At 40.0% G+C, this 27,393-nt stretch overlaps 1 protein-coding gene across 12 annotated transcripts in view; it reads right to left on the bottom strand.

The window, feature by feature from the left end:
• INPP4A (inositol polyphosphate-4-phosphatase type I A) overlaps positions 1-27,393 on the bottom strand; it is a 129,068-nt gene that overhangs the window by 29,955 nt on the left and 71,720 nt on the right. For 3 of the 12 annotated variants that reach the window (XM_031050971.2, XM_031050977.2, XM_031050972.2), the window contains exons 3-17: positions 23,984-24,041; positions 18,040-18,258; positions 17,174-17,218; positions 15,633-15,751; positions 15,403-15,519; positions 14,321-14,400; positions 12,327-12,480; positions 11,266-11,356; positions 10,639-10,786; positions 7,669-7,799; positions 7,207-7,311; positions 6,288-6,396; positions 4,653-4,670; positions 1,965-2,148; positions 387-605 (exon numbers count right to left, since the gene is read on the bottom strand). In XM_031050971.2, coding sequence (XP_030906831.2) covers positions 387-605; positions 1,965-2,148; positions 4,653-4,670; positions 6,288-6,396; positions 7,207-7,311; positions 7,669-7,799; positions 10,639-10,786; positions 11,266-11,356; positions 12,327-12,480; positions 14,321-14,400; positions 15,403-15,519; positions 15,633-15,751; positions 17,174-17,218; positions 18,040-18,145 — 1,626 coding nt within the window. In that variant the 5' untranslated portion in view covers positions 18,146-18,258; positions 23,984-24,041. Of the gene's footprint in view, positions 1-386; positions 606-1,964; positions 2,149-4,652; positions 4,671-6,287; positions 6,397-7,206; positions 7,312-7,668; positions 7,800-10,638; positions 10,787-11,265; positions 11,357-12,326; positions 12,481-14,320; positions 14,401-15,402; positions 15,520-15,632; positions 15,752-17,173; positions 17,219-18,039; positions 18,259-23,968; positions 24,042-27,393 lie in introns of all 12 variants that reach the window. The other 9 variants (XM_031050976.2, XM_031050978.2, XM_013129603.3 and 6 more) reach the window with 6 other exon arrangements.

The following is a 27,393-nucleotide window of genomic DNA, read 5'->3' as shown; positions in this document are numbered from 1 at the left end:
TTTAGATGAAAATAAAAACCAGGAAGGCTGAATTGGATAGCTAATGCACACAAATTATGATTTATTTTGGAGAACTATAAATACCCTTTGTAGTAGAGTCGGGTTTTGACTTTAAAAGCTATTTACTTTCCCTTGGAACTGACTTCAGAAATGCCATTCACCTACTGTAATAACTTCCACTGGAAATATTATTAAAGCCTGTTTCTATCCCCCTGCCAAGGAGTAACAGAGCACAGGATAGAGTCAACATCTTTGCTAGCTGACCAGTACCTCTAAACCACTTGTCCTATGTGTATCTGGTGAGCAATTAAAGAGCTTACATACAAAAGACCACAGCAACCAAAAAAAAAGAAGAAAATATTCATCACTCCACTAAGCAAACATACCCATTCCTCTTCATGCCAATCCACCTGCAGAGAAGATCGGCTATTTCTTCCTGTCCATCTGGCCACAAGTGTATCTTGATCATTCCTCAGCATCACTTGCTCCCCTTCTCCAGAGGTTGGAGATGCTTTTGAAGCTATATAGTCTGGCCTTGCAGCATTCAGTCCGTGTATTGAATTTGCTAACAACTTGCAGTCACAGACTGTGACAAGTTGCCGGGTCTAAAAAGTAATAAGCCCCACACATTTTAACTATTTTTCATTATTCCACACACCATTTAAACTATATTCTTTCACAGAAAGAAAAAAGAACTAGTATTCTGTAAAAGAAAGTAACCATTGTTTAAGAATCTCTAAGGTGCCTTTGCAGTCATTTAACAGAATGGCCTTAAAAAGCAATATAGGACACCCAAACACAAATGGTACATTTTCAAACTCTGTGCTGCTATATTAGCCTTGCAGTTGTTGAAAATCTCACTAAGTGTGCTGTTCATCTTTACTTGCACTTCACTCTTCATTTAACAAAAGCTTAGAACAATGTGCAGACAATTTTATAGTTCATACAATAGTTGCCACACCAAAAAACAAGTTTAGACCTCCACCACCCTGTCTGAAATCATAACAAGACGTAAGAGGAGGACTAAAAATATAACCCACCAACGAATCCAACTTGTTCCTCGTCTTATTTAATGGTGTTGTATGAAAGAATTCCTGTAAGTTATGTGAATATGAGAAGTATCTGGTTTGTGCATCTATTAAGATAACAACAAACAAGCCCTTACTACATTATATATACATGTTGTCTAGCTGTAGAAAACCCCACAGATCAGTTATACACACTGTACTCATTTGGAACAAATATTATAATACATAATACATTTACATGGGGTCACAGTGCATTTTGCACTCTACAAAGCTGTATGCATATCCCCTCCCCTGGGACAATTTATGGCAAGCTGATTGGCCATTACTGCTGTTTAACAGCCTTCAGATCTGCTTCAAGGATAGAAAACATCAGTGTAACAGTATTTGGGTTTTTTTTGTCCCTGTAAATAAGACTGTGTTCAGTTGTGGGTCTAGTCTGGTTTCTGTTAGCATTCACAAAGAAATAACTGATTCGCATGACTATAATTCAAGCAAAGGCTGTGTCACCATTATTCCTTATTTTGCCAGTGGAAAAATACAGAATTGTTTCATTAACTTTTGCCCAGTAGCTGCTGCTTGACAGATGATTTGGAGGAACACTACAAAACCCCAGGTGGTTACAGAGAAAAGAGTAAAAAAGAAAGTGAAGAATGCACATTGCTGGAATATGATGAATGGAAGGAATCAAAGGACATTGCTCTCCACTGCCCTTCCAAGAAGAGGTGAAGGGAAGAGTGTGAAAAGTAAGAGACAACCTAAATAAAAAGCAGAAAATTGTAAAGGCTGGTCTGACTTTGCTTTTTCTTTAGGCCTGTACACATTACAATACACTACTGAACAAGGTAAAACAGATATTTCAAGAAAATCAACTAAAGATAGAGAAAGAGAAAAAAACCATACATTGTGCTTTAGTGTGGAAATGTATTATTCTCCTACCTTGTCTGCTAAGATGGCAAGTGTTCTTTCAAGGCCATTAGCTGATCTATCCTTGGCAGCTCTTGAGAGCCTTTCTGCATAGTAACTGACTTGCGTTTTCAGGGTGTTGATTTGTGCAATAATTTCCTTTGCTCTGACAATGTCCTGTGGGATGTATATTATAGACTGGGAACTTGTTGAAGTGCTGAAAAAGAAAGACTGATGTTACGGAGAAAACTGATCTAGAGGTACACACATTTCAGTGGCATGCTGAGGAACTAATGGCAGACAACAAAAATTTACCTAAACTAGCAATCAACAGTGAAAGGCCAGTGGGCAATTGCACAGCAGGAACATAATCCTAGAACCTTCTCTGCCTTTACTGAAAGCATTCAGATGAAGATTTACTAATCCCTTATGCCAAAGGGTTGTGGGCTGAGTTTGTGTACCAGAGGGACAGTTTTGCTGAGGAGAATGTGGGTGATAAGATTTTGTCATCGGATACAGAATCACTGTTTGCAGAGACAGCTTGCCCCACTCTCCCTCTCCTTATCACACAGACACTTCACTGAGGCCTGTTCTACAGATTATCATATATCTACTAGGATCATGAAAAGAAAATCTGCACTCCTAACACAGAAATGCCACCCAGATGCATAATGCAAACACTGTGGCATTAACAAAAAATCCTTGTTAGTGTACCTTTTCCCTTGTTGCAGGCCTGATTCAAGTTACACCAGCAAAGGCAATCTTATATAAAAACTAAGTGTATCTCCAGACTAACCCAAGGACTCTGTCCTTGGTGTACCTCCTGTTAGTACACACTTCTTATACTAAACTAGGGACAGGATATAACTGTCCCTATTATAAACCCAGCTGTAACAATGTAAAGCAATACCAAATTTTGGCCTTTTCCAAACAGTAAGGGTAATAAACTATAGTTTATGTCCTCTAAATTTAGATGTCTACAGAAGTTGCTTACAAGACAGACACTTGGACTTCCTCTGTAAAGAACAGCATCTCTAATGGATGATTTAATCCTACCAGAGAAGAACCTTACACAAAAGCTGTCTTTTAGCTTAGAAAATTACTTTAAACTGAAGTTGTACTCTTAGTTAACTGTGTGGAACCAATCCACCACTACTGTCTTTGCCAAGCAATATGCTGGTTTTTCCCTCCCAATAGGAAAGCTATAAAAAGATCAGGCCTTTACATCAGCTCCAGCTGTAACAAGTGTGATGTCCTTCCATGACATGGCATGATAATACACCAATGGTATAGTATCCTAATTTTATTAATTTATTTCCAGTAATGAATGGCTTCAGCATAGTGACAGCAGAGAATAAGCTACTGCTTGCACCAGTCTCAGCACTGTTCACTTGACACCGCTACAAGACTACATAGAAAGAAGTCTCTTTTCCAGACACAGTTACCTCAGATCATGACCTGTGAGGAGCAGGAATTTCCCTACTACCCCTAGAGCAATGCTGTTAATTTCTGTAGCGTATCTGTGAGATAAGACAGGACAGTTGTGTGGGGCATGCTTTAAAATCATTGCCACAAATACCAATTCGCATCTCTTAACTAACATTGAGGCAAGGGCAAAGCTCAATCTCAGTATCTGACCTTCATTACAAGAAAAGATGGGGGATTTGTTCGCAAAGGATATAATGCATAAGTGATTTCTGAAAAGTTCCTTATTTGTGTCCCTCTGGTCACCCACCTGAGTGGAGCAGAGAACAACCACTCCCCAGTACTGCTACACCATACAGTATATTCATCTCAGCTTTTAGGACTTGTCGTGTACATGACTTATGCTCTTTATTGACTGGTGATGTTAGTTGACAATTCCTCTGAGCAATTTCTTTCCACGACAGTGTGGTTAACATGCATAAAGACATATTTGGCAGGAAAGGCCATGCAGCATATTGAGATCTGATTTAGAATTATTACATTTTTAATCGCAAACATTTGCTGGGATGATCAGGGGTAAAATTTATGGTGTAAAATTCACATATATTTACTTTGCAACCTGCAATTGCTTTTTCAAATGAACAGCTCTTATTGTACTACATCAGCAAACTGTTACACAGCCTTAAACTCCCAGTGAATTACAGGTTCAACCTTTAATACAAGTAATTTAGAGCAGAAATTCTGCACTGTTGAACCATCAAGTAATGTTTCCTTTTTGTAGCACTGAACACCACAACATGAAGACAAACAGAATTTAAGTGAAAATGTTTAAATAAAGACATGGGTTGCAAAAATATAAACCATGCCCAATCTATCACCATAAAGATTTAAAAATACACAGAGTTATCTGAATTATCTTCCATCTCTGGTAGTTTCTCTCTCCAGGTAATTTTCACAGGAAATAACAGAGGAAAAAATATAAAATTGTGTTCTGATCCACAGCTTTCTAATTTATGCTTGGAGAGAGCCAAGAAGCTTGCTGTTCATTACAAACAAACATTGCAGATGAAATGAAATCCATTCACACATCATGTTCTACAAAGCAGCTACAATTACTTAGGCACAATTAAGGATGCCATGATGCATGACATTAAAAAGCCCTGCACACTTTAAAACACACCACATCTTTGCCAAAAAAAAAAAACAACAAAACAAAACCAAAGAAGGAAAAGAAAAATAAAACAACCCAAAGAACAGAAACCCTCTCTACAGAACTCTCAGAAACAGAAAACTCACCAACACTCCTCATAACTGCTAAAAAAAACAGAAAACCAAAATAAAATTAGCAGATTGTTAGCAAATACCAAAGCAGAAAACAAAACAAATGATGTTTGGGGAAATAACTTACTTGAGTCATCTTTTCAACAAGGTGGGTACATAATGATTAAACTTGTGAGCAAAAAAAACACAGATTGCCAGATGCCCGTGTGTTCTGGGGAAATGTGGATGCACCAAGCACAGTTTTGCCAATGAAAAAAAGAATTGAATGACACCTATGTAGCAGTCCAACTGAGGAGATGGATCTCAGTTCTACTATACTGACTGTCATGATAACACAGAAGTACTTAAAAGAAAATATATTCTTTAATTACTGAACCTTGGTTCATTGTCATGGACCCAGAAGTAGCAATTCTGTAAAGCTTAGGGGAAAAGATACTGAATAGAAATTAAGCTCTTTGACCAGCTTAGTTACTGTGGGGCTGGGGGAAGGGAAATTAGGTATTGCAGGAATAAGGACCACTTCAGTTGCTAAGCTCACAAAAGGATTTTATTTCAGAAAGCAATTTCAGTGGTATCAAAAGAATAGTATAGCAGTGCTTCCAGTTTACAGTTTCCCACATATTTTTGCGCCTATCTTTTTATCAGTACATATCTGACTGATGTTCACAGGATGCTGCTATTTACTTCTCTGCTGCCAAAATGAATTCTGCCATTGCAGAGCCTAGTTCCCTCCCCCGATCAGCTCCAAATCCTACAAATCCTTTCTTTGGAAGGGCATTATCAAAGTCTCCTTTTTCATGTCTACAATGTCCTTGTCCTGCTTCTCTCATTGTTCCTTAAATTCTCCATGCTGCAGCACAAGTACTGCAGATCCAGACAGCATGAACTCTTCTTTGAGAGCCGAAGTGGGTGCCATGTAGGTCTCTCCCTTTAGCATATGTGACCTTCCTAACTTTTGCCCCTTCCTCTAATACATATGGTTGCACTTCCACAGAGGCCACTAGAAAGTCCCTGAAGACAGGACTGTGGAGGTCAAGCATCCTGCCTGCAGAGCAGAATGAGGCCTGATTCAGGAGCCTAATCTGTGCATAAACCTTTAGGTAGTGCAGAAAAGCCTCCAGCAATAGTCCCAGAACTAAACCCAAGTCATCAGAAGGGAATTTGCCTATCAGGCATAGCTGTACTATGCCTGTTCTACTGTTAGCTGTACTAAAAAGAGTTCAGTGACAGAACTTTAAAGCTATGAGAGGTCTGAAAGTCTTCTGAAAATAATGGGTTGAAAGCACGAGGTACTGCAGCTGATGATGTTCTACAAACAAATTTTTTAGTCCACAATTAGGCAGTACACAATACCTAAACCAGCTAAACTAAATGAAGCAACAAGTATTTGGGAAAATTAATGATTTCACTAAAAAGACCACCAGAAAGGGCCCATCAGTAAGCAAACAAATAAAACAAATATGGTAGTATAAAGGGGAAACTGTTTTCCCTTTCCCTCTTCGGAAAAAAACATGGAATAATCTTTACATTGTATAGTAGAACCATTGAATGAAGTGCAACAAAACCATAGAATGAAGTAATTTTCCAAATCACTGATTGTGGACCAGGACAAAAAGTCACAATAACAGTTGACACAACATTTCTACTTACTGTTTCTTTGCCTCTTCAAATTTATGCAGCTTTTTCCGCAAGCCACCTGATTTAAAGCCTTGACAATGAGCTGCTGGTGCTCCTATGGTGACTATGTCGTAGTTCTGATCTGGATTGGACAAAAAGGACTTACAGATGAAAGCCTGTAACCTTTAATGTGGACAAACAATTGTGGAAATTTAAAAACTACTCTGAAAGTAATTTTTGTAAAACTTTCTGCCTGTGCTTTGAGGGACATGGAAAACTGAATTGGTTTAGATTTCCTGGAAATCCATCAGGTACTTTTGAGGCAAAAGAACCATATTTGAATGCAGGTCCTCTGTTTCTTAATCTAGAAAACTGACAGTGAAAAAGAAGACTTGAACACTGGTCTTTATACAAAGCCTGCCATTACTGGAATCCCTCATAGGGATGCATGGAACAAGTGTGTGCCCCCTGGTTAGTAAGAATTACTGTTAAAAGAAGGGAAAAAGAGGTTATTTATGAAGAAATAACCTTGATGTGAACAAGCTGCTGTGATTCTGCACTAAGTGGTTCCAGAGACAAAGCATACAAGCTTGACAAGAAACAAATGAGAACCTTTGCTATTCTGCTACAACTCGAAATGACTGGAAGAGACATAGCAGCTTAACCCAATACATTCCTTCATATAAAGGCTGACTTGTGTCACCTAAGGTACAGTTAACTCCAGAGCCTAGTTTTGTCACCTGTATAATAGCAATAAGTATACTTACACCTCTTCTTCTGGAGAGATTTAGAATCTAAGGATAGAAGGTGCTACAAAAATGCCAAGTAGCACTAGTACAACAGAGCAGTAGTTTGTAGAAACGTGGCTATATGGTTGAGGAAGGAAATGAAAAAAAAAAGGGGGGAGAGAAAAGTACAGAATAAGGTAAAGAAAGAGAGAAAGAAAAAATACCTGATCCTCCATCATCCTGGACTCTCATTCTCTGTATGTGTAAATTCGTAGGAACAAATTCCAATTTTTTATCAGCTTTCAAGCTACTGGCTTTAAATGAAGGACCTGAGAAGTGCAAGAGGAAAGTAAGCATAAAAACCCGCTGCTTATGCTTATGCTAAAACATTCAAGGAGTGTCATTCATCATTTGCTACATGCTGAAAGTAAAACAGAGAAAAGAAAGAAAAAAGATGTATCTTTCTGTTACAGGCCATAATTGTTCTGTACTTTCAGGGTAAAAGAAGAGAATGAATAAAGCAGACAAATATCCCAGATGATTAGCAAGCTCACAATAAATGTTAATGAAGAAATCTAATAATAGCATTTTTTACTTATCAAACTAAAACATTCTGGATTGCCAATTTCAGAGAAGCACAACAATCACAGCTGTGAAATATCACGTTACTATGAAAAAGAAATCACCTTTATACTGGTGCAGATCAGTTAGATTTTCCTGATAAGTTAAAATAATTGTTTGGTACTGAGTGACTATTTGTCGACGAAGGCTTTCCCAACAAGGAGACAGTTCTCCCAGTTCTTCTAGTTCACAAACCCTAGGCAGAGAGAAGAAAAACAAATAAAAAAGGAAAAAGAGAGGTGTTCAGTTCTATAGTCCTCTTGACCAATAGGTTTCACATTGTACCAATGTAGCACAATCCTCTGCTGATGCATTCTCAATTCACTCTCACCAGACTGGGAACGCTTCCAAAAATAAGCCCTAAAGAATAGCTGTTGGAGCTATACTTATAGATTCCTCACAGGCAGAATACACCGAGCTGCCCTCAGCAGACTTGGGTGTTGGTCAAAATCAAAGCTTCCTACCTTTCTGTGAGAGCTCCCAATCTATATGAAGATTTGCAAATGACAGGCACTGTCATCATCTCAGCTGACCTGGGACAATGAGGGACCTTTTTAGGCAACTCTGCTGAACTTCAATGGCTCTCAAATTAAATCAGGACTGTGACAGAAGTTAGGTGGGAAGTTAGCACCTATCTGACATTAGATACAAGGATTATTTGCCCTGGCCAGGTACCTACGCAACAGTCTTCAAGGCTAGGCCGGAAAGGCCTAAGAAGTGTAAGCATGAATAAGGGTTTGCAGAGACAAAAGACAAAACAGCAAAACTTTCATCTGAGATTCAGGATTTTAGGCACCCAGGTTTCACTGCAGGTGGAATAAAGGACAACTGGATACACCTAAAATGAACAGGAACCCATCTAGCTTTGCATTGCAATCTGACTGCTAGGTTTTCAGTGACACACGGCAATCTTATGTTATGTACTGTTCCCCAACAGCACTGCTGAGGAAATATTCAGTGTATTTCACATCATGCTTGTATTACTGTCTACTTGGATTAAGATATTGTTTGGAATAAAGGAAGAAGGGGAAAAGTAAACAAAAGTCAATCCCAGACACAATTCAACAGCACGTTACCCGGAAAAGGTAGAGCAATCATCTACAAAAAGGATCCTGTAGGGCTTTTTTCAGTTCTCTCAGTATGCCTAATCCACAGTTTTTAATCAATTGTATATAGTTTAAGACAGCATTTCACAGAACAACTCTCACTGCACAATATTTAGGATATTAATAAAAGGAAGCAAATTTCCAAGAAAAACTCCAGATTGATTAGTCAACAGGCAACAATGTAAACTGTATTATTAGTGACTTGGAGAAAGACATTAACAGTTTCACCTTGTAAACTGCTTCGGCATAAGATGGTATTATGACTATCTTAACAAACTCCCCTCTCAAAACTGCATCTGAGTCCAGGTCTTCCTGAAGTAAATTCATAGCTTAAGACTTCAAGTTTACTTATTTGTCTCACAGGGATGAGACAGCAGGGGATATGTCTGCCATAATTGGGTAGTCAAAATATCCCCCTGGTTAGATGTTTCCTTTCAAAGAGCCCTGGCCCAGAAAAGCTTTACTTAAGAGACAGCAGTCATGATTATCCTAGGACATTTTAACAGTCACCAGTATGTTAAGAGAGAAACAGCTGTGCTTGTGTAGTTGAATTCCTCTGGGCTGCAGCATGGAGAAAACAAGAGTGCTTGGCCAAATCTGAGAGATCCTATGAATACAGAGTGTGGCTGTACATGTCATAGAGTGTGTCACTTCAACTGAACAGGGAGAAGTGAGTCTTTCTCTTTAATTACATGAAAGTCATATTTACCTTTGTGCCAAGTAACTCAGCGCATACAAAGTGGCACTAGCAATCACCTGGGCTGTTATTAACCCATAACTGTATAAAATATGTAACCAATCTCTGCATGATTTTAGCAAGAGCCTCTGAACAGTCACATTCCATGGCTAATACCTTAAGAAACTTCATTGCCCACAGCCTTACAGAAAGCCACATCTTTTTTCCCCATTCACCCTAAATTCTCCTCCTAACTATCTTCAAGTCCTTAAACTACATCCATCATAGATGGCACCTTATGGGTATTCTTGTCAACTCTTTAGATTCTTACAGCTGCACTTCAAAATGAATACATGGTTTTAAATGTACTGTGAGGAAAGCTGTAGAGAAACAAAGCTATAAAACAAACAATGAATAACTCATGTCTAAATGTGTAATGGCATATCCCAAGCTTTCTCCATCAAGGTTGTAGCAGGACAGCTAGAGAAGATACAGCATTCGTTCTTTAGAGTCTAAGATCTGACTACTCTGAGAGAGGTGGTTCAGCCTAGGGAAGAGAAAGCTCCAGCGATACCTTTGAGCAGCTTCTAGTGCCTAAAGGGGGCCTACAAGAAAGCTCGAGAGGGGGAGAAGGACTTATTACAAGGCCATGTAGTGACAGGACAAGGGGCAATGGCTTTAAACTGAAAGAGGGGAGATTTAGATTAGATATTAGAAAAAAAAATTCACTGTGAGGGTGCTGAGGCACTGGCACAGGTTGCCCAGAGAAACTGTGGCCGCCCCATCCCTGGCAGTGTTCAAGGCCAGGCTAGACGGGGCTTTGAGCAGCCTCATCTTGTGGAAGGTGTCCCTGCCCGTGGCAAGGGGGATGGAACCGGATGATCTTTAAGGTCCCTTCCAACCTAAACCCTTCTATGATTCTATAATATAGATAATTATACATATAAAAAGGTAATGTATTCTAATGTTATGGACCTAATACAGTCACATGAATATGGAATATATCTTCTGTGGCCTTAACAATACTTTTGTGGGAGGAACAGATAACCCCTAAATGCAGCTAACTGCAGTATGAGCCTAGGTGTTCACTATTCCAACAGTGCCACTGTATGCTCACATTACCATACACTCAAGCCCAAAGTCTATACTCTGACATGAAACCTTAATTCACTGTAACTGCACAGTCAGCAACTTGCTGATTTTACTAATTTTAGTTCAGTGCCTCTGCTGTATGTAAACTGGCCTGAACTTACCTTGCAGCATCTTCTTCTAGAAGAAGTTTCACAAATTGCCTAGGGATGTGTAGTGACAGGATGCTCTCTGCCATCTGCTCCAAGATTCTCAAGTGGTTTCCATCAGTGGTTGGGAAGCGATACATTCGGCAAATGGCGCCACCAAACACTGAAGAATTAACATCATGTTAATTAAGTAAAAGGCTTAAGTAAAAGGCATGTTAATAAAGTAAAAGGCTTAAAATCACTAACGTGCTGTAACACACTGCTGTAAAGATCTGGTTTAAGCAGGAATCAGTTCTAACTTTTCCAAGTACTGTCAGTCTGCAGTGACCATTCTCCCAGTGTTTGTGGGAAAAGCCTCCAAATTATTTAAAACACTAGTAAGGGAATACTAGCAAATTGCATGGAAAATTTTATACTAGAGTCAACTTAATGACATAAGTTTCCTTCTGCTGGTTTTACTCTACAATATAGTGTAAATGACAAAATAATTTATTCTTGTATGACCCTCAAAGGGCTCAATCAGCAGCCTGCTCCTCTTCAAATAAAACATTTGCATAAACACCCTGGAGCCACAGGCAGACAGCAAGAGATTAACTTTTACTGATGTCCAAAGCTTACTTGTTACAGCACACAGCAGCTTACCAGATTTCAGTAGTGCGTCTTTCCGTAATGAAGCATATTTGGATCTGATTCCTAAAGATTCTGTTAAACTTTCATCAACTGGTAACACAGTCTAAAGAAAAAGAAAACCCAGAATAGTAAAGAATAAAACCTCAGTGTCAGGGCAATATGCCTGTATGACCCTATTTACACAGACCTGAATGGAGTATTCAAAGCAACACATGGTTAAAATAAATATTTCAAATATGTTTACTGTGGACAAAAAACACTGCAGGCTGAAACAATAAATATACCTAAATGCTGCAATCTAAGCATTCCTATTTACTTCTACTACACAGCTCAAAAAGCTGTAAAACTTTCCATCCAGCCCTTCACAATTACTTGATGTTAGCATAGCTCCAGAGTCCTTAAAGGTACTGTACCAACATACGTAGCTACAGCTACAAAGTGATACTAATGCACATTGTGACTGTGATACATAGATAGGAGTGCAACTATCACCAGGATATTCAGAACACAAGGTTTACAGACTTAAACATATGTCTAGGCTGAGAAAGCACTATAAATGTCTGCTCTCAAACAAACATTTGGGGCATCAGAAAAAAAAAAATCCAATATTCAAGTAACTTGTCAGTTTTATCAAAATTTTTAAGTTCCCTGTGGAAATTCTGGGTATTTCCTGAGAATCCCCATTACAGCTTGCTTAATGCCACCTTTCAATTCTAAGTGTGAACTGGAATAGCACATTTTTGTGAAGCTGGTTATCAATGTACCAACTGCACCAACATACAGTACCACAAGCCTATTCTGATGAAAGGCATGAGTACCTGAAGTTAAAGCCTAATCACTGTAAATGAAAATTTTCCCCAAGACTTTCACCCCAAAACATGAGCACCATGAGCCCTGCAGAATACAAAACCACTTCATTACCATTAGACTGACATTTACAGTATTTTGAAATAATAAAGCCCTACTAAACATAAAGATGGATGGGAAAGTTGACAGCAGATGTCAACCTAGTTTATTTCAGTGCTGGCAGTAAATCTGCATTTTTCTGAACTTCATACAATGCTCATACTCACCCTTCCATTAATTGTATCAGGTGACCTTGTCACTGGAGGCCTTTGGTCAGTTTTTTCCTCCATTTGCCATCCAATAACTGTAATGTTACCTACACGGTCACTTTCAGCCGACCTGCAACAAACACTCTGCGTTGAGATTTTTTTGGAGGTGGACCTGTTTATCAACAAGGGAACACTTATAAAAGGATATTAATCTTCAAACTTAATGAACATTTTAAATAGGAAGCTTTTCAACTTCATTTTACATATTTTAATAATGTATTATTCCAACAGCAAAATGCTCTCCTCATTCTGCAGGGATGCTGTACAGATCTCCTAATTGAAGGCAACCTAAAATCACGCATGTGTGTCAATTATTCAGAAGACCCATGACTTATAGTAAGTTTGGCAGAGACTTTATGTTATTATTTTAAGATAAATTCTATTTGCATTTTAAGATTGTTATTTACATGTAAAAATATGCTTGGACAGCTAGCAAAAAAAAAGTCTCTGGAACAGACAATACTGTGAAGGCAAAAAAATAAGCACACAGGATGACTACAAGAAAAAGTATGCAACGTATACAATGTATACGTTTATGCAAAGTATTTATAGATCATGCTCAGCATCCAGCTCATATATCTGAGAGGTAACATAACAATGAGAAGGCAAGCATGTATTCACACACTTTGATAATCAGAATATACTTGATATCAAAACAACTAGAGCTTAATAAAGTCCATTTTCAACTTAGTTATGAAAGAATAAACCTAGCAGAATAACCTTGTCTAAAACACATTCAACTCCTGCCATCACATTCCTCTTTTTCACTCCCTCAAAACACACTCATCTTCACACCTATGATAAATTTTAGCCAGTGTCATACTATTCATTCCTCTTCTGACTTGTTCATCTACTCCTCCCTGTTAAATCGTATCATTTTAAATGTTTAACATTTAAGTCATGTCAAATATTTTTTTTTTACAACTCATTGTGAAAAAAGCTGAAAATCTTACCCATCTCTTCTCTTAGCAAGAAAAGCTTTGCCCATGTTTTGTTAGTTGTGTCTGGGCTAAGAAATATCTGCAAGTTTATCACAGTAACTGTTTCTAATGCTGATTATGCAGATACTACCAACACCATCTTCCTCAGTCTTTCTGATTATGTTTTCTCCCTTCGACTGACTTCCCCTTGCCTTCTCTAACATGGATGCCTGTCCTATTTTTAACGCATACTACAATGTGCCTTTACACATCAGAGCTCTCCTTCCTTAATCTCACTTTGCTGTCTTCATTTTTCTCCAACCCTCTACTTAACTGTGTCCCACACTGGCTTTCAAGAGTGTGGTTTGATTCCTATAACTACTACCTTAAGGATTGGTATGAGACTCACACTCCCCTTTTCATTCTCTCCTGGGTCACGTTCCTTGAATGTTTCCAGTATGAATTAAATTAGAAAATTACATCAATCAATGTTATTGTAATGTGACTCCTTCTATTCCTAGTGCATTATACCAACAAATATACTATTTAGCAACAAATACACTATTTAGTGACAAATACACAATTTAGCAACTGGCAGGTGGTGAAATAGAGCCTAGATTTATCTAAGCCAAGGTATTCCAAACAACTAAAATACCTCTTTCTTTCAACGGGTTTTATTCTTCCCATCACAGGCTCTTTATACATCAGCACAGTCAAAAATAGCCTATTTGCCACTCTTCACAGACACATATGCTGAGGTGATAGGGTGAAATGCACAAAAATGAAATTGGTCTTGAGAATACTTTCTTGAATTGGAGAACTAGAAGCGATGTCTAACCTTATTCACCATATTGGAAAGGTCTTGTTCTGATTACCATGCAATACAAAATATTTTTTTTTGTAATAGTGTCCTGGAACTAAAAAACCCAACCAAACAAAAGGTTTTCTTCATATCTCAAAGTTTTCATCACATCTTAAGCATGCTGTCAAGAATTCAGAATGAATTCCTAAATGGAGGAGGATATTACAAACCTTAGTGTTATGTGCAACCTGTGATTCTTCTCCTGAAGAAGTTCTTTTACAGTGAACATCCCAGAACCCAACAAATACATCTGAAAGAAGATGAGTACCAGAATTTAATTTTACAATGAATAAAGACTTTGTCCACAGCACTGAAGCCCAAAATACAATTATTAAGCACAAAAGTCTGAGAACAAAAATATAATTACATATGCCCATATATAACTAATTAAAACTTTAAAGTGTAATAAATGTGGTAATCTATTAAAAATCCTTTTACTACTGGAGGACAGTAAGTGTTTTTCTTTCTCTAGGATTTGAGAGGAGGTATCTTAGTATATACAAGTTCAGGACCAGCAATACAGGAACACTGAAAGCAATGACTGAACAGGGCTCAGACTGACTAGGTCTACATCCATAGTCCCTCCCTGACCCAGACCTGGCTCCTCCTGAAGAACTTACCTCTTCCTTTTTCCCTAGAAAGCACTGCACAGAGAGGGACAGCTCTCCTGCCCTTAAGGAAACCTACATGGGGCCTGGAACTGTGTTTTTGGTAACATTCTGAAAATAAATGGCTGAGTTGCATCCAGATACATGTAGTTACATGGGAGGGCTGGCACTTAACGTTTTCTCAGTAAGGAAACAAATCTTATCCCTGAACAAAATCACTAAGGTATCAGGGTAGGGCAATTTCTAGAGTTCAGCAGCTCTGCTCAAAAGGACTGTTTCACCATGGGCCCAACAAGCCCAACATTTTGGCAGAGGTTAAAGACTTCAGCTAGGGGTGTTGGATCCCAGTCATTATCTAGTTCAGTAAAGAGGTCCACAACACAAGAGAAAAAGTGACAAGACCTCTTAATTTATATCAGTGTTCCCCAAACTTGCTGCAGACAAGCTTTATTTGAGAAAACCGGCAATGCTCCCCACTCTGCCACAGCATTTGTCCCTCCTTTCCCTGCACATCTTGCTTTCTCCAGGATCAATGCCGCTACACCATTTTGCTTCGTTACACAAACCCTACTAGTTTTATCTCCTTGCCTCTCATTTCCTTGCTTAACGCTGACATAGCAAACAATGAAATAAAGAAAACTTACTGTTCCCTGAGATCTGTCTTTGACGTCATACACAGAGAGTTTGATTTGTGTCATTTGATTGATAAGAGAGTCTTGGAAAAAGGCAATGCTGCTTAGAAAGATAGGATTACTTGTTCCCTGTATTCATAAAAAAAGGTCAAAAATTAATGCAAGGTGGTATTTGTTAGTAAGAAATACTTCCTGCGTTAGCTTCAATTTTAAGTTTAATCCAGGAGTACCTCACCACTTACCTCAATAATTTCTGTCTGTGCATGCTTCGTCCAGAATGCCTGAGGAGGTGTCGTTACACTCACTGCTACAAAACTATTTGGTTTTCGATCTAGCGATGGAGTTAGGAGCTCACTGCAAGCTTTAGGTATGCAATAAATAAATAAATTTAGATACACGTTCTTTTTCATATTGCTGTAAGACTCTACATTTGCAGAAAAGTTTATTATATACCCTGAGCAATAAACCCATGGAGGATATAATATTCTTTCTACAACCACAGTGTAAATGCAGATATCACTCACCTTTGTGCGTGCAAACATTAAATGTGCAATCACATCAGTTTGGCTCCAAGCTGTAGAGATGTAATTTAAAACTTGTTCTCTTCTAACACCTGCTTATCCATGCCCCATAAGGTGATGCATAACTTATTAGAACAGCGTACAAACATAAGTTTTCCTCTGGGAATCTCCTGAGCATGGCTGTATTTGATTTGAAGTCACACTCCATTAAGCCCATTACCAAACGGCATTTTGCCATGGAGAACCAATAGAAGTGCTTAAACATTGATCAAGGAGCTCTACTATGTGAAGAGCTAGTCTGTAATTGTAAAAGGATGGCAATTTCTTTCCTCTAAAATGTTATTGTGAGTTTAACTGTTGTGAAGGGGCTATGATGAGTAGCAAATAACTACCAAAAATCTCAGGGAGTGACTCTACACAATTATATTAAACTTCAGTGCCGAAGTCTATCTGGCTGGATACAGGTAACTACAGTGTGGTCTGACTCTAGGACCACCAGCTAGGTACAGAAATTTAATCCTGAAATTTACCTGGACAAGCAAAATGTTTAAATGTACACTAACCAGCTCCACAGTTCTCAATATTTTAATTTATCTGAAAATATCCAAAGCACCTTACTCAGCTCTAACTCTTAAGATTTGTAACATGATTGCATCTGAGAAAATGTTCTCATTTTTCATTTCAAGCATATTTTAAGAGCCTAACCCTCCAAAGTGTTAGGCCTAGAAAACCATGCTGCTCTTGAAAATGTGGACTGAATTCTCACGAAGCAAATATTTTTCACTTATTCTTCAAGTGAGGTGAGTTAATACACACTGTTCTTGTCCAAATCTAACCATCTTAGAAATTAGGGCACTTCTGCATGTCGAATTATCCCTTGACAACAAAGGCCACAGGGAAGATAACAAAGGCCACAGGAAAGTGACTGATATACTGAGATACTTCTGAAGTGCTGATATACTGAGGCTGAAGACAGCTTGACAGTACCTTCACATAAAAAACCAAACATTTACAAATTACATACATATAGCAAATATTTTAAATTTTATAGGACAGCTTTTTTAATTACAGACTTTCAAGAGCTGCTGGCTGCTTATCAAAAGATACTGTTCAGGCAGCAAGGAAACTGTACCACATTTCCATAAAAATCAAAGTTTCAATTCTTACTATATGAAAAGCACTTCAAAATCAACAAGTACAAAACCGCACATATACTCAATGGCATGGAACATCAAAATTAGCATAAAAATCACTAAGCCTACCTAAACTGAACTCTAAAATGGGTTCATCTGGATCCTGAATGTTTCCTGTAAATCAGAAAAATTAACACAAGATTAGCCAAACACTGCTGTCAAGTGAATCCTTTCCTGAAGTTGCAGTCATGCAGAGAAAGAAATTCAATTTTATAGGAAAAAAATTGTATTTTTAATTGAATGAGCCATGACTGGTATTTAAAATACTTATTAGCTAATCTGTGGTATCTAAAATTATCTGAGAAACCTGAGATGACCTCATTTTATAAAACATGTTAAAATATGTAGAACTATGCATTTGGAATATGGGAGTATAACATGCAGAAGGTCAGTAAAAAACAACAGGATTAAAGCCACTTAGTGTCTGAGCCACAATTTACTCCAAATTACAAAATCAGCTACATCTCCTCTGTGATCAGTAAACAGGGAAAAGTTTGAAAGTACCTGTCTCTCTCACTAATCAATGAAGGCCTCTGGGGGTTACAAATCCCAATTTACTCACCATAAAAGGGAGAAAATTCTCAGCTCCCTCAACTCTCTTGAAAATTTTATACAATGTCAGACAAGGAGGTTGCCAAAACTCTTCCTAGACCTTGGAATTCTTTCATTGTTTTGTCTTCCTGTTTCTTATTTTTGACTGATAAACATAACTGCACAAAATCTCATTTAATTTCTTATTTTCTCCCCTTTCAAATTTTAATGTTTTGTCTATTTTAAAAATGGTAAGTTTAAGTTTTTTTATTTTTTTATTATAATTCCCCCCTGCTAACCAGCCATATCTAAATCTTCAGGGATTAAAAGAAAATAACCAATGCTAGTACAGAGTAGAATTCTAAAAGGAGCAACAGAACAATAGCTGACAAGAAGGTACATACCTGTCAGAGAAAGGCCTAGCATTTCAGAGGTGACATCAATGGTGGAGGCCCGTTGCACAGTGCGGGATTTTGCACCATGGCGGGGACTGTGTTCTCTTGCTGTCATTTTGTCATGAAGAACCCTTCTTTTCTTGCCGCTTGGCTTTACTGATGTTTGTCTTACAGGGTAGCAGAGTGCAGCAGGTTGTCTCCAATTGCTATTCCTCTAACATTACCACACTAAGCAATAAAGAGAGAAAAAAACATGCCAACATTTTAGGTCACTATCAGCTACTGGTTTTCTAACAGCAGCAAACTTAGGGCCATAAAATTGCCTCAGGTCATTCAAATAAAACGCTCAAGGCAGATTAAATGCACAGTAACTCAATTTGCATGAGCCGAGCATCTGTAGCATTTTACTGCAAATTGTTGAAGACTGTACCACATGTAAAGAAAGGCTCTTCTGTCAGAGAATGGGGGTTGAGAGACTCGTTAACAGACCAGCTGCTCTTCTCCTTTGTCTAAGTTATTAAACCATCCTTAATGAAGTTTCCTGGTTTTCATAATCCCAGGGGAACACAAGTAAATTCATCAGATGGGGACTCTGTCTGCAGAGGTAGGACAAGGGATAAGGACAAAGGGACAATGGGTCAGCAGAACAGAACAAAAGGGTAGGAAATGTTGTTAGTGTCCACACACTGTGTTGTTCTAGGCTCTACTGCCATGTAGGGATGTTGAAAACTATAAATCAAACCTACTGGATCAGAGCAAGGCTGAAATTCTGGGATGGTGATAGAAAGTAAAAAGGGATGCCTGCTGATGTGGCACATGGCAGTGGCTGTGCTTTTCCTTCACCCAAAATTTTACTGCTTTACAGACATCCATGACAGCTGCTCTTCCCTTCACAATTCCTATAAAGTGAAATGTTATGATAGCAAAGAAACACAAAGCATATAACAAATTTTGTTACATTGTTATATGTGGTGCTTTTGGTTTGGCTGATAAATTTGAACGTTCCTTCTGACAGCCACACTAGCATTGCAGTTGCGGAACTTCAGTATTCATTTCATACTATCTTGACAAACTCCATTCATTCAGGAAATGAGACTAGGAGTAAAATCTGATAAACCTGAAAGGTAGTAATACAATGACTAATACCTTCTTCACAGGAGCCCCTCATTTATTTTACAGTATTTGAACCATGCTGCATAATGGGAGTGTATTCCTTTTCCTTTCAGGTTGATGGACCTAACGATGGGCAAGATGCATTCTAATTAAATAAAGCGCCTAGCTTTTACTTGTGTTTAAAATGGGTGTTTCAAAACTGAAGTCCTCCAAAGGAATACTCTAACTGCCTAACTTAAGTCTCTGAATTTAATTAGTCAGTATCTCCCTCTGGAGGATTTGAAAAGAATATTCTCCTCTCCACAAGAACTCAAGTATCTTCTTAACTAGCACTGGTTCACTGAAATTCATCTGAAATTCAGATGCAGATTAAGCACCTCTGACAACTGAACTAAACAAAACCTAGTCATCTACATAGAATCATAGAATAGTTAGGATTGGAAAGGACCTCAAGGTCATCTAGTTCCAACACCCCTGCCATGGGCAGGGACACCTCACACTAAATCGTATCACCCAAGGCTTCATCCAACCTGGTCTTGAACACTGCTAGGGATGGAGCATTCACGACTTCCCTGTGCAACCCATTCCAGTACCTCACCACCCTAACAGTAAAGAATTTCTTCCTTATATCCAGTCTAAACCTCCCCTGTTTAAGTTTCAACCCATTACCCCTTGTCCTATCACTACAGTCCCTAATGAATAGTGCATTCCCAGCATATTTGTAGGCCCCTTCAGATACTGGAAAGCTGCTAGGAGGTCTCCACGCAGCCTTCTCTTCTCCAGGCTGAACAGCACCAACTTTCTCAGCCTGTCTTCATACAGGAGGTGCTCCAGTCCCCTGATCATCCTCGTGGCCCTCCTCTGGACTTGATCCAACAGTTCCATGTCCTTTTTATGTTGAGGACACCAGAACTGCACACAATAGACCAAGTGGGGTCTCACGAGAACAGAGTAAAGGGGCAGGATCACCTCCTTCGACCTGCTGGTCAAGCTCCTTTTGATGCAGCCCAGGATACAGTTGGCTTTCTGGGCTGCGAGTGCACACTGAAGCTGGCTCATGTTCATTTTCTCATTGACCAACACCCCCAAGTCCTTCTCCGCAGGACTACCATGAATTTCCTTTTTGCCCAACCTGTAGCTGTGCCTGGGATTGCTCCCACCCAGGTGTAGGACCTTGCACTTGGCATGGTTAAACTTCATGAGGTTGGCATCAGCCCATCTCACAAGTGTGTCAATGTCCCTCTGGATGGCATTCCTTCCCTCTAGTGTATCAACAGAACCACACAGCTTGGTGTCATCGGCAAACTTGCTGAGGGCGCACTCAATTCCATTGTCCATGTCAGCGACAAAGATGTTAAACAAGGCTGGTCCCAACACCGATCCCTGAGGGACACCACTCGTTACTGGTCTCCAATCGGACATTGAACCATTGACCACAACTCTCTGAGTGCGACCATCCAGCCAGTTCTTTATCCACCAAGTGGTCCACCTATCAAATTGATGACACTCCAATTTAGAGACAAGGATGTCATGTGGGACAGTGTCGAACGCTTTGCACAAGTCCAGGTAGATGACGTCAACTGCTCCACCCCTGTCCATCACTTTTGTAGCCCCGTCATAGAAGGCCACCAAATTGGTCAAGCAGGATTTTCCCCTAGTAAAGCCATGCTGGCTGTCACCAAGCACCTTTCTCTTTTTTATGTGCCCTAGCATGCCTTCCAAGAGAATCTGCTCCCAGATTTTGCCAGGCAGAGGTGAGACTTACTGGTCTGTAATTCCCCGGGTCATCCATTTTCCCCTTCTTGAAAATGGGGGTTATATTTCCCTTTTTCCAGTCGTCAGGAAGTCCCTAACTACCCTGACAAGATCCCTGTATTCATCCCAGGCTGCCTATCCTTGTTTCCACCTTTTATAAGCCTCTTTTTTCCTGTGAATTTTTCTCAGCAGCTCCTTATCCATCCAAGGAGGTCTCCTGGCCCTCCTGCTGCATTTCCTTTTAGTCGGGATGCAACACTCCTGAGCTTGTAGCAGGTGATCCTTGAATGTTAACCAACAGTCTTGGGCCCCCTTGCCCTCTAGGGCTATATCCCATGGAACCTTGCTAAGCAGGTTCCTGAAGAGGCCAAAGTCTGCTCTCTTGAAGTCCAGGGCAGTGAGCTTACTGCACGCTCTTCTCACTGTCTTGAGGACCTCAAATTCGGCCATCTCGTGATCACTGCATCCAAGACTTCCCTGGAGAGTCACATTTCCAAAGAGCCCTTCCTTGTTGGTGAGCACGAGGTCAAGCAGGGCACCTCTCCTCGTCGGCTCCTTTATTGCTTGCAGAAGGAAGTTGTCTTCCACACAATCGAGAAACCTCCTGGATTGCTTGTGCCGGGACGTACCGTTGCCCCAACAGATGTCAGGGTGGTTGAAGTCCCCCATGAGAACAAGGGCCTGTGAGCGTGAGGCTTTTCCTATTTGTCTGTAGAGGCTTCATCCACAGGTTCCTCTTGATCAGGTGGTCTGTAACATATCCCCACAGTAATGTGTCCCATCACCGATTTCCCCTTAACCCTGACCCACAAACTTTCTGTTAACTGATCACCTGTCCCCAGACAGAGTTCCATACTCTCCAGCCTATCCCTAACATAAAGGGCAACTCCCCCTCACCTCCTACCGGGCCTGTCTTTTCTAAAAAGCCTATAACCCTCCATTCCAACACTCCAGTCAAAGGAGCCATCCCACCATGTTTTGGTGATGCCTATTATATCATAGCCACGTAGATGTGCCCACATCTCTAATTCCTCTTGTTTATTCCCCATGCTACGGGCATTTGTATAGAGGCATCTGATCCGAGCTCCAAATGAAGCCAGCTCAGTGGCTGGAGCGGCTAGAATATTACTACATTGCTCAGAGTATTTATTATAGGTGCTGGCAACTGACTGGGTGTGTTGGGATGGAATGATGCTACATGAGCTTAGGAATAAGTTATAAATGACAAGCTCATTGCAGGGAGGAAGGAATTTCAGCTGCATCCACTAGATAGGTCAGTCTGTTGCCAGTCAGAACAAATAATTTGACTTGGTGATTCAACTCAGCTTTATACAGTATAATGACACCAAGCTGTGTGGTTCGATTGATATGCTGGAGGGAAAGGATGCCATCCAGAGGGACCATTACACACTTGTGAGGTGGGCTGATGCCAACCTCATGAAGTTTAACCATGACAAGTGCAAGGTCCTACACCTGGATCGGAGCAATCCCAGGCAGAGCTACAGGTTGGACAAAAAGGAAATTCAGAGCAGCCCTGCAGAGAAGGACTTGGGGGTGTTGGTCAATGAGAAAATGAACATGAGCCAGCTTCAGTGTGCACTCGCAGCCCAGAAAGCCAACTGTATCCTGGGCTGCATCAAAAGGAGCTTGACCAGCAGGTCGAAGGAGGTGATCCTGCCCCTCTACTCTGCTCTCGTGAGACCCCACTTGGTCTATTGTGTGCAGTTCCGGTGTCCTCAACATAAAAAGGACATGGAACTGTTGGATCAGCCTGGAGAAGAGAAGGCTGCGTGGAGACCTCATAGCAGCCTTCCAGTATCTGAAGGGGGCCTACAGGGATGCTGATGAGGGACTATTCATTAGGGACTGTAGTGACAGGACAAGGGGTAATGGGTTCAAACTTAAACAGGGGAAATTTAGATTGGATATAAGGAAGAAATTCTTTACTGTTAGGGTGGTGAGGTACTGGAATGCGTTGCACAGGGAAGTCGTGAATGCTCCATCCCTAGCAGTGTTCAAGGCCAGGTTGGATGAAGCCTTGGGTGATATGGTTTAGTGTGAGGTGTCCCTGCCCATGGCAGAGGGGTTTGAACTAGATGATCTTAAGGTCTTTTCCAACCCTAACTATTCTGTGATTCTATGAAATATGAAAAGAGAGAACTCTTGAGTGGAAGAAGCAGAAATTGACAGCTCTGAACATCCCATCCCTAAAAGCTTTGCAACTCAGTGGCAGCACAGAAAACAAGACTCTGCTTACAGATATAAATAATGACAGACAAAAAATTACAGCAGGCAGTTTTCCAATTCGTACATAATCACAGAACAACTGAGCTTGGAAGGGATCTCTCGAGTTCGTCTAATCCAAGCCCCCTGCTCAAAAGCAGCATCATCTAGAGCAAGTTGCTCAAGACTGTGTCCAGTTGATTTTAGACACTGGCGGTAATGCCCCTGGGCAACCTGGTTGTTCCAAGGTTCAATCTCTCTCAAGTGGTTAAATGGCTAGTGAGCCACTGATCTTTCACGAATAGTACCGAATGTCCTAAGATTTGGTCAAATAAAACTTCCATCAAAATGATTTGCCAGTTTCCAAGTCTTTCCATTCTCCTAATTATTTTTTTCTTCTTCCAGCAGTTAGTTTTCCTTGGTTTGTTCTTTAGGTAATGTAGTGTTTCATGGTTTGCAAGCCCATTAAACCTAACCTAATAAAACAGAAGACTAATGAAACAGAATATCTACAAAACGTGCTTGCAGAAATTTAGACAGGATGCTATAGCTCCTTCCCCAAAATCCTACAGATATCTTAATTAAAGAATAACTAGCAGTTCACATAGGTACAGGTCAGGGAGCAGTTAGGTTAAAGAGTCCAGATGTTTTTCGGCTAGAATGTCTGTAGTTGCTGACAACCTTAAAAAGGGTAAATCCTTGAGAAGTTAATATAGGGTCAGGTATTTGCTTTGAAACTATTTCCATTTAAGTTTTACTGAGCATAATAAATTTTCAAGGCTAAGTTCTCAACTATTCATTTAAATGGCAATATTAATTTCTTGCCTGATGATAATTTTCAACTTACACTGATCATACTTACAGAGGGCTCTTTTCTTCATGCGTGGAGGGACTTTGTGTATCATCAGTTAAGTCCACATCTAAAAAAATTAACAAAATAATCAGCATAAATAATAAATCTTTTTATACAGCATAAATCACAACAAACAGGCAGGTACCATTCTCAGATTAACTGTAAATTTAACTTCTGATTAATAGCTCTCACATTAATGTTTACTGAAAATGAAAAAACAAAGACTATGATCCTCTGCTGAACCTCACTAAACATAGCAATAGCCAGTCAGAGCAAGAGCACAAAGAAATAAAGTTATACAAAAAAGGTCTTCAGGTCAGCATTTGCTGAGTGGGTAGAATAGCTGTAAGAAACATATGCTAACATGCTTACTGAAAGGCTTGGTGCTATTAAAAAGGAATGTATATGATATCTTGAGTATGAGACTTGTTACTATGCTTGCTTTTCTATAGTTAAACGTACAAAATATTGCTGCTTGGAAGAGCTATAACCACTGTCAGGAGAAAAGATTCTGTGTCAAACCACAGAAGTTCAAGAGATGAAGATGTAGGGCTTTCTCTCCATTGAGTGAAATTACTATGTGAGGTAGGCTCCTCTGAACAGCTACCAATAATCATACAGGAAAAGTGAATTATTTTTAAATCTACTATGGGTTAACTGAAGGTTTGGAATTGCTAGTAGTACCATCTCATTCAAATACATATACATTAATAGGATACACCTAAGACCTTCCATGTATGCCATACTACAATAAAGAGATGGGGAAGTCCAGTCTGAGCTTTTTAATTTAATCACCAGCCCTACCAATTACCCAAGACTACTTAAGAACATAGGTATAAGCTCTTATCACTTATAGAAATGTCTTTTATCTCACCTAAACTGCACAGGAGGCAGGTATCTGATCTCAGCTCACTGCCCAGGGTCTCTACATAGTCAATAGTGAGACATAGGCACTTTCAGAGAATGAGTCAGTTTTCCAAGGTAGGTGGGATGAATCAGCACAAGAAAGTACCTCTCCTCCTCTCAATAACTATAGAAAGCATTTAGGTGACTAGGTTAGGCCTGATGCTGCATCTGGGCAAACTGGATCCCTCACACAGTTGTGCCAGCTCAGCATGGGTGAATTCCCTCTGTTCACTGCACAGACTGACATGACCCAACTGACAGGTGCTCTGACCACTCTCTTGAATTCCAAACATTTCAACAGTTACAACTTTATAACAGGTGGAGGTAGGATTCCTAGCAAAAGAAAGGTAATATTAACATACTGGGTAGCTCCCTTAGATGGTACCAAACACTGGTTCCAGTTCCACAGCCAGCAATCCCAAAGGCTGATGTAATTCACGTCCAAACAAACCCTATCCTGAAGATGGAATGGTACATCAACACATAGTCTTTGGCTTTGCCCTTACTAATACTACAGACAGTGGACACTGGAAATGTGTGCAACTTTGCACTTCATGAAGTTTTGCTGCAAGCCCAGTTTTCAACTGTGGCTTCAACAGAAGTATGAAAAGCTGCTGTTGACCCCCAATGGTCACTTTCATTGCGCAGAAAAGGCTTCTGAACAAGGCTCACTTCTATTATGTAAATATTTATTGGGTGCTCTATTAGTACAAAAGCTAATAATCACAAGAAAAGATCTTCATCAGATGCCACTTCTGGCCTGCTGCCTTCAGTCCTGGCGGTTGGCCATGTGAAGCAAATGTCACTATTCAGCTGCATGGCCTCACATCCTACAGGCCTGGAAGTTTCAGACATTTGGTCTCACTCTGCTTAAAAAATCTCAAGCAAACACAATTATCATCTCAGCCTCAAAATAACCCCTTAATGATTAGGTTGTATCTAAATACCAGCTAATATTCTCATTTCTGTTCTCTCCGGTCTGTTCCCTTCTTGGAAAAAACAAATTTCCTACCAAACTACTCCTTGAAACAAACATGTCAAGTGAGATCAAACCTTTGTTCACTTCAACACCCACTTTTTTGACACTCATTTTACAACCGTAAGAAACAAGACTTTTCCAATTCACACATCAATAAGCAGGAGAAAGAGGCTACTCCAAGTATAGACTAAATCAAAGTTTACTTTAAGACTTTCCTACTGCCACACTGCTCTGGGCTCAGAAAATGCCACAGCAGCAGAATACTAAATGTTACTGATACATCTACATGAAGAGGGTAAGAGAAAGGGAGAGTGTGGCAGCCTCTTTAATGCTGCTTTAAAAATGGGGATACAATCCTACTACAAGTTCACCATCACCTCCAAAAGGGAGTGGCAAAAGTAGTTGTGAGGTACTTACTGAACTGCAGTTAGTTTTACCACTCTCAGGACTCACTGGACTGTAAGGTTCCCTCTCTGAACCTTACAAATTTTTACCTTTAACCACAGAAAACCTCGGTAGTGATACAAGACTTGCCACGTTGGCTCAAGACCAATCTTCCAGCAATTCCAGCATTCCATCTCCAACAGCAATTTCAAAGAAGATGCAAGGAACTTTATTACATGCTTCAGGGTCTGAAGTGAATGTCTGGATCAACCCTATCAATCATGGCTGAAGAGGCAGCTCAAGGGCAGATCATCAGCTCAAAGGACACAGGTTCCAATAAAAGCCTGCTAAGACTGACACCAATTAAGAGTTTTCTTTTTAATTCCCCAGTGTCAGAAGCACTTCACTTTTCTGTCTCATTTAATGAGAGACTGAATGTCCTGAATCTCACACAGATCACAACAGCAGCAAAGCTCAGAGCCATGAGCTTGATACTGCCCTGGTTTAACCCCAGCAGGCAACCAAGCCCCACAGAGCTGCTAGCTCACTCCCCCCTGGTGGGATGAGGAGAAAATCAGACAGGCAAAAGTGAGAAAACACACAGCTTGTGATAAAAGTCATTCTAATAGGTAAAGCAAAATAAGAATTAATTCACCACGTCCCATCAGCAGGCAGGAGTTCAGCCATCTCCAGGAAAGCAGGGCTCTGTCATGCTTAACAGATACTTGGAAAGGCAAATGCCATCATTCTGAATGTCCCCTGTTTCCTTCTTCTTCCCCCAGCTTTATGAGCTGAGCATGATGCCATATGGTGTGGGAAATCCCTTTGGTCTTTGGGTCAGCTGTTCTGGCTGTGTCCCCTCCCAGCTCCTTGTGTACCAGCAGCCTACTTGCTGGTGGGGTGGTGTGAGCAGCAGAAAAAACCTTGACTCTGGCGTAACACTGCTCAGCAATAATGGAAACATCTCTGTGTCATCAGTGCTGGGTTCAGCCCTTAATTAACTCTATCCCAGTCAAAACCAGCACAAACATCTTGAGTAAGATTCTTCCCTCCAACCAAACTCATGGAGATGGCAACACGGACTGTGTCTACTGCAGATCCATAGGCTGACAGCAGTTTCACTCCAGTCACTCCACGATATAGGACATAT

The sequence above is a fragment of the Melopsittacus undulatus genome, chromosome 2, assembly GCF_012275295.1.
Source record: "Melopsittacus undulatus isolate bMelUnd1 chromosome 2, bMelUnd1.mat.Z, whole genome shotgun sequence".
Taxonomy (NCBI): Eukaryota; Metazoa; Chordata; class Aves; order Psittaciformes; family Psittaculidae; genus Melopsittacus; species Melopsittacus undulatus.
Note: the sequence above shows the minus strand (reverse complement) of the source record. Positions and strands in the feature narration are given on the sequence as shown.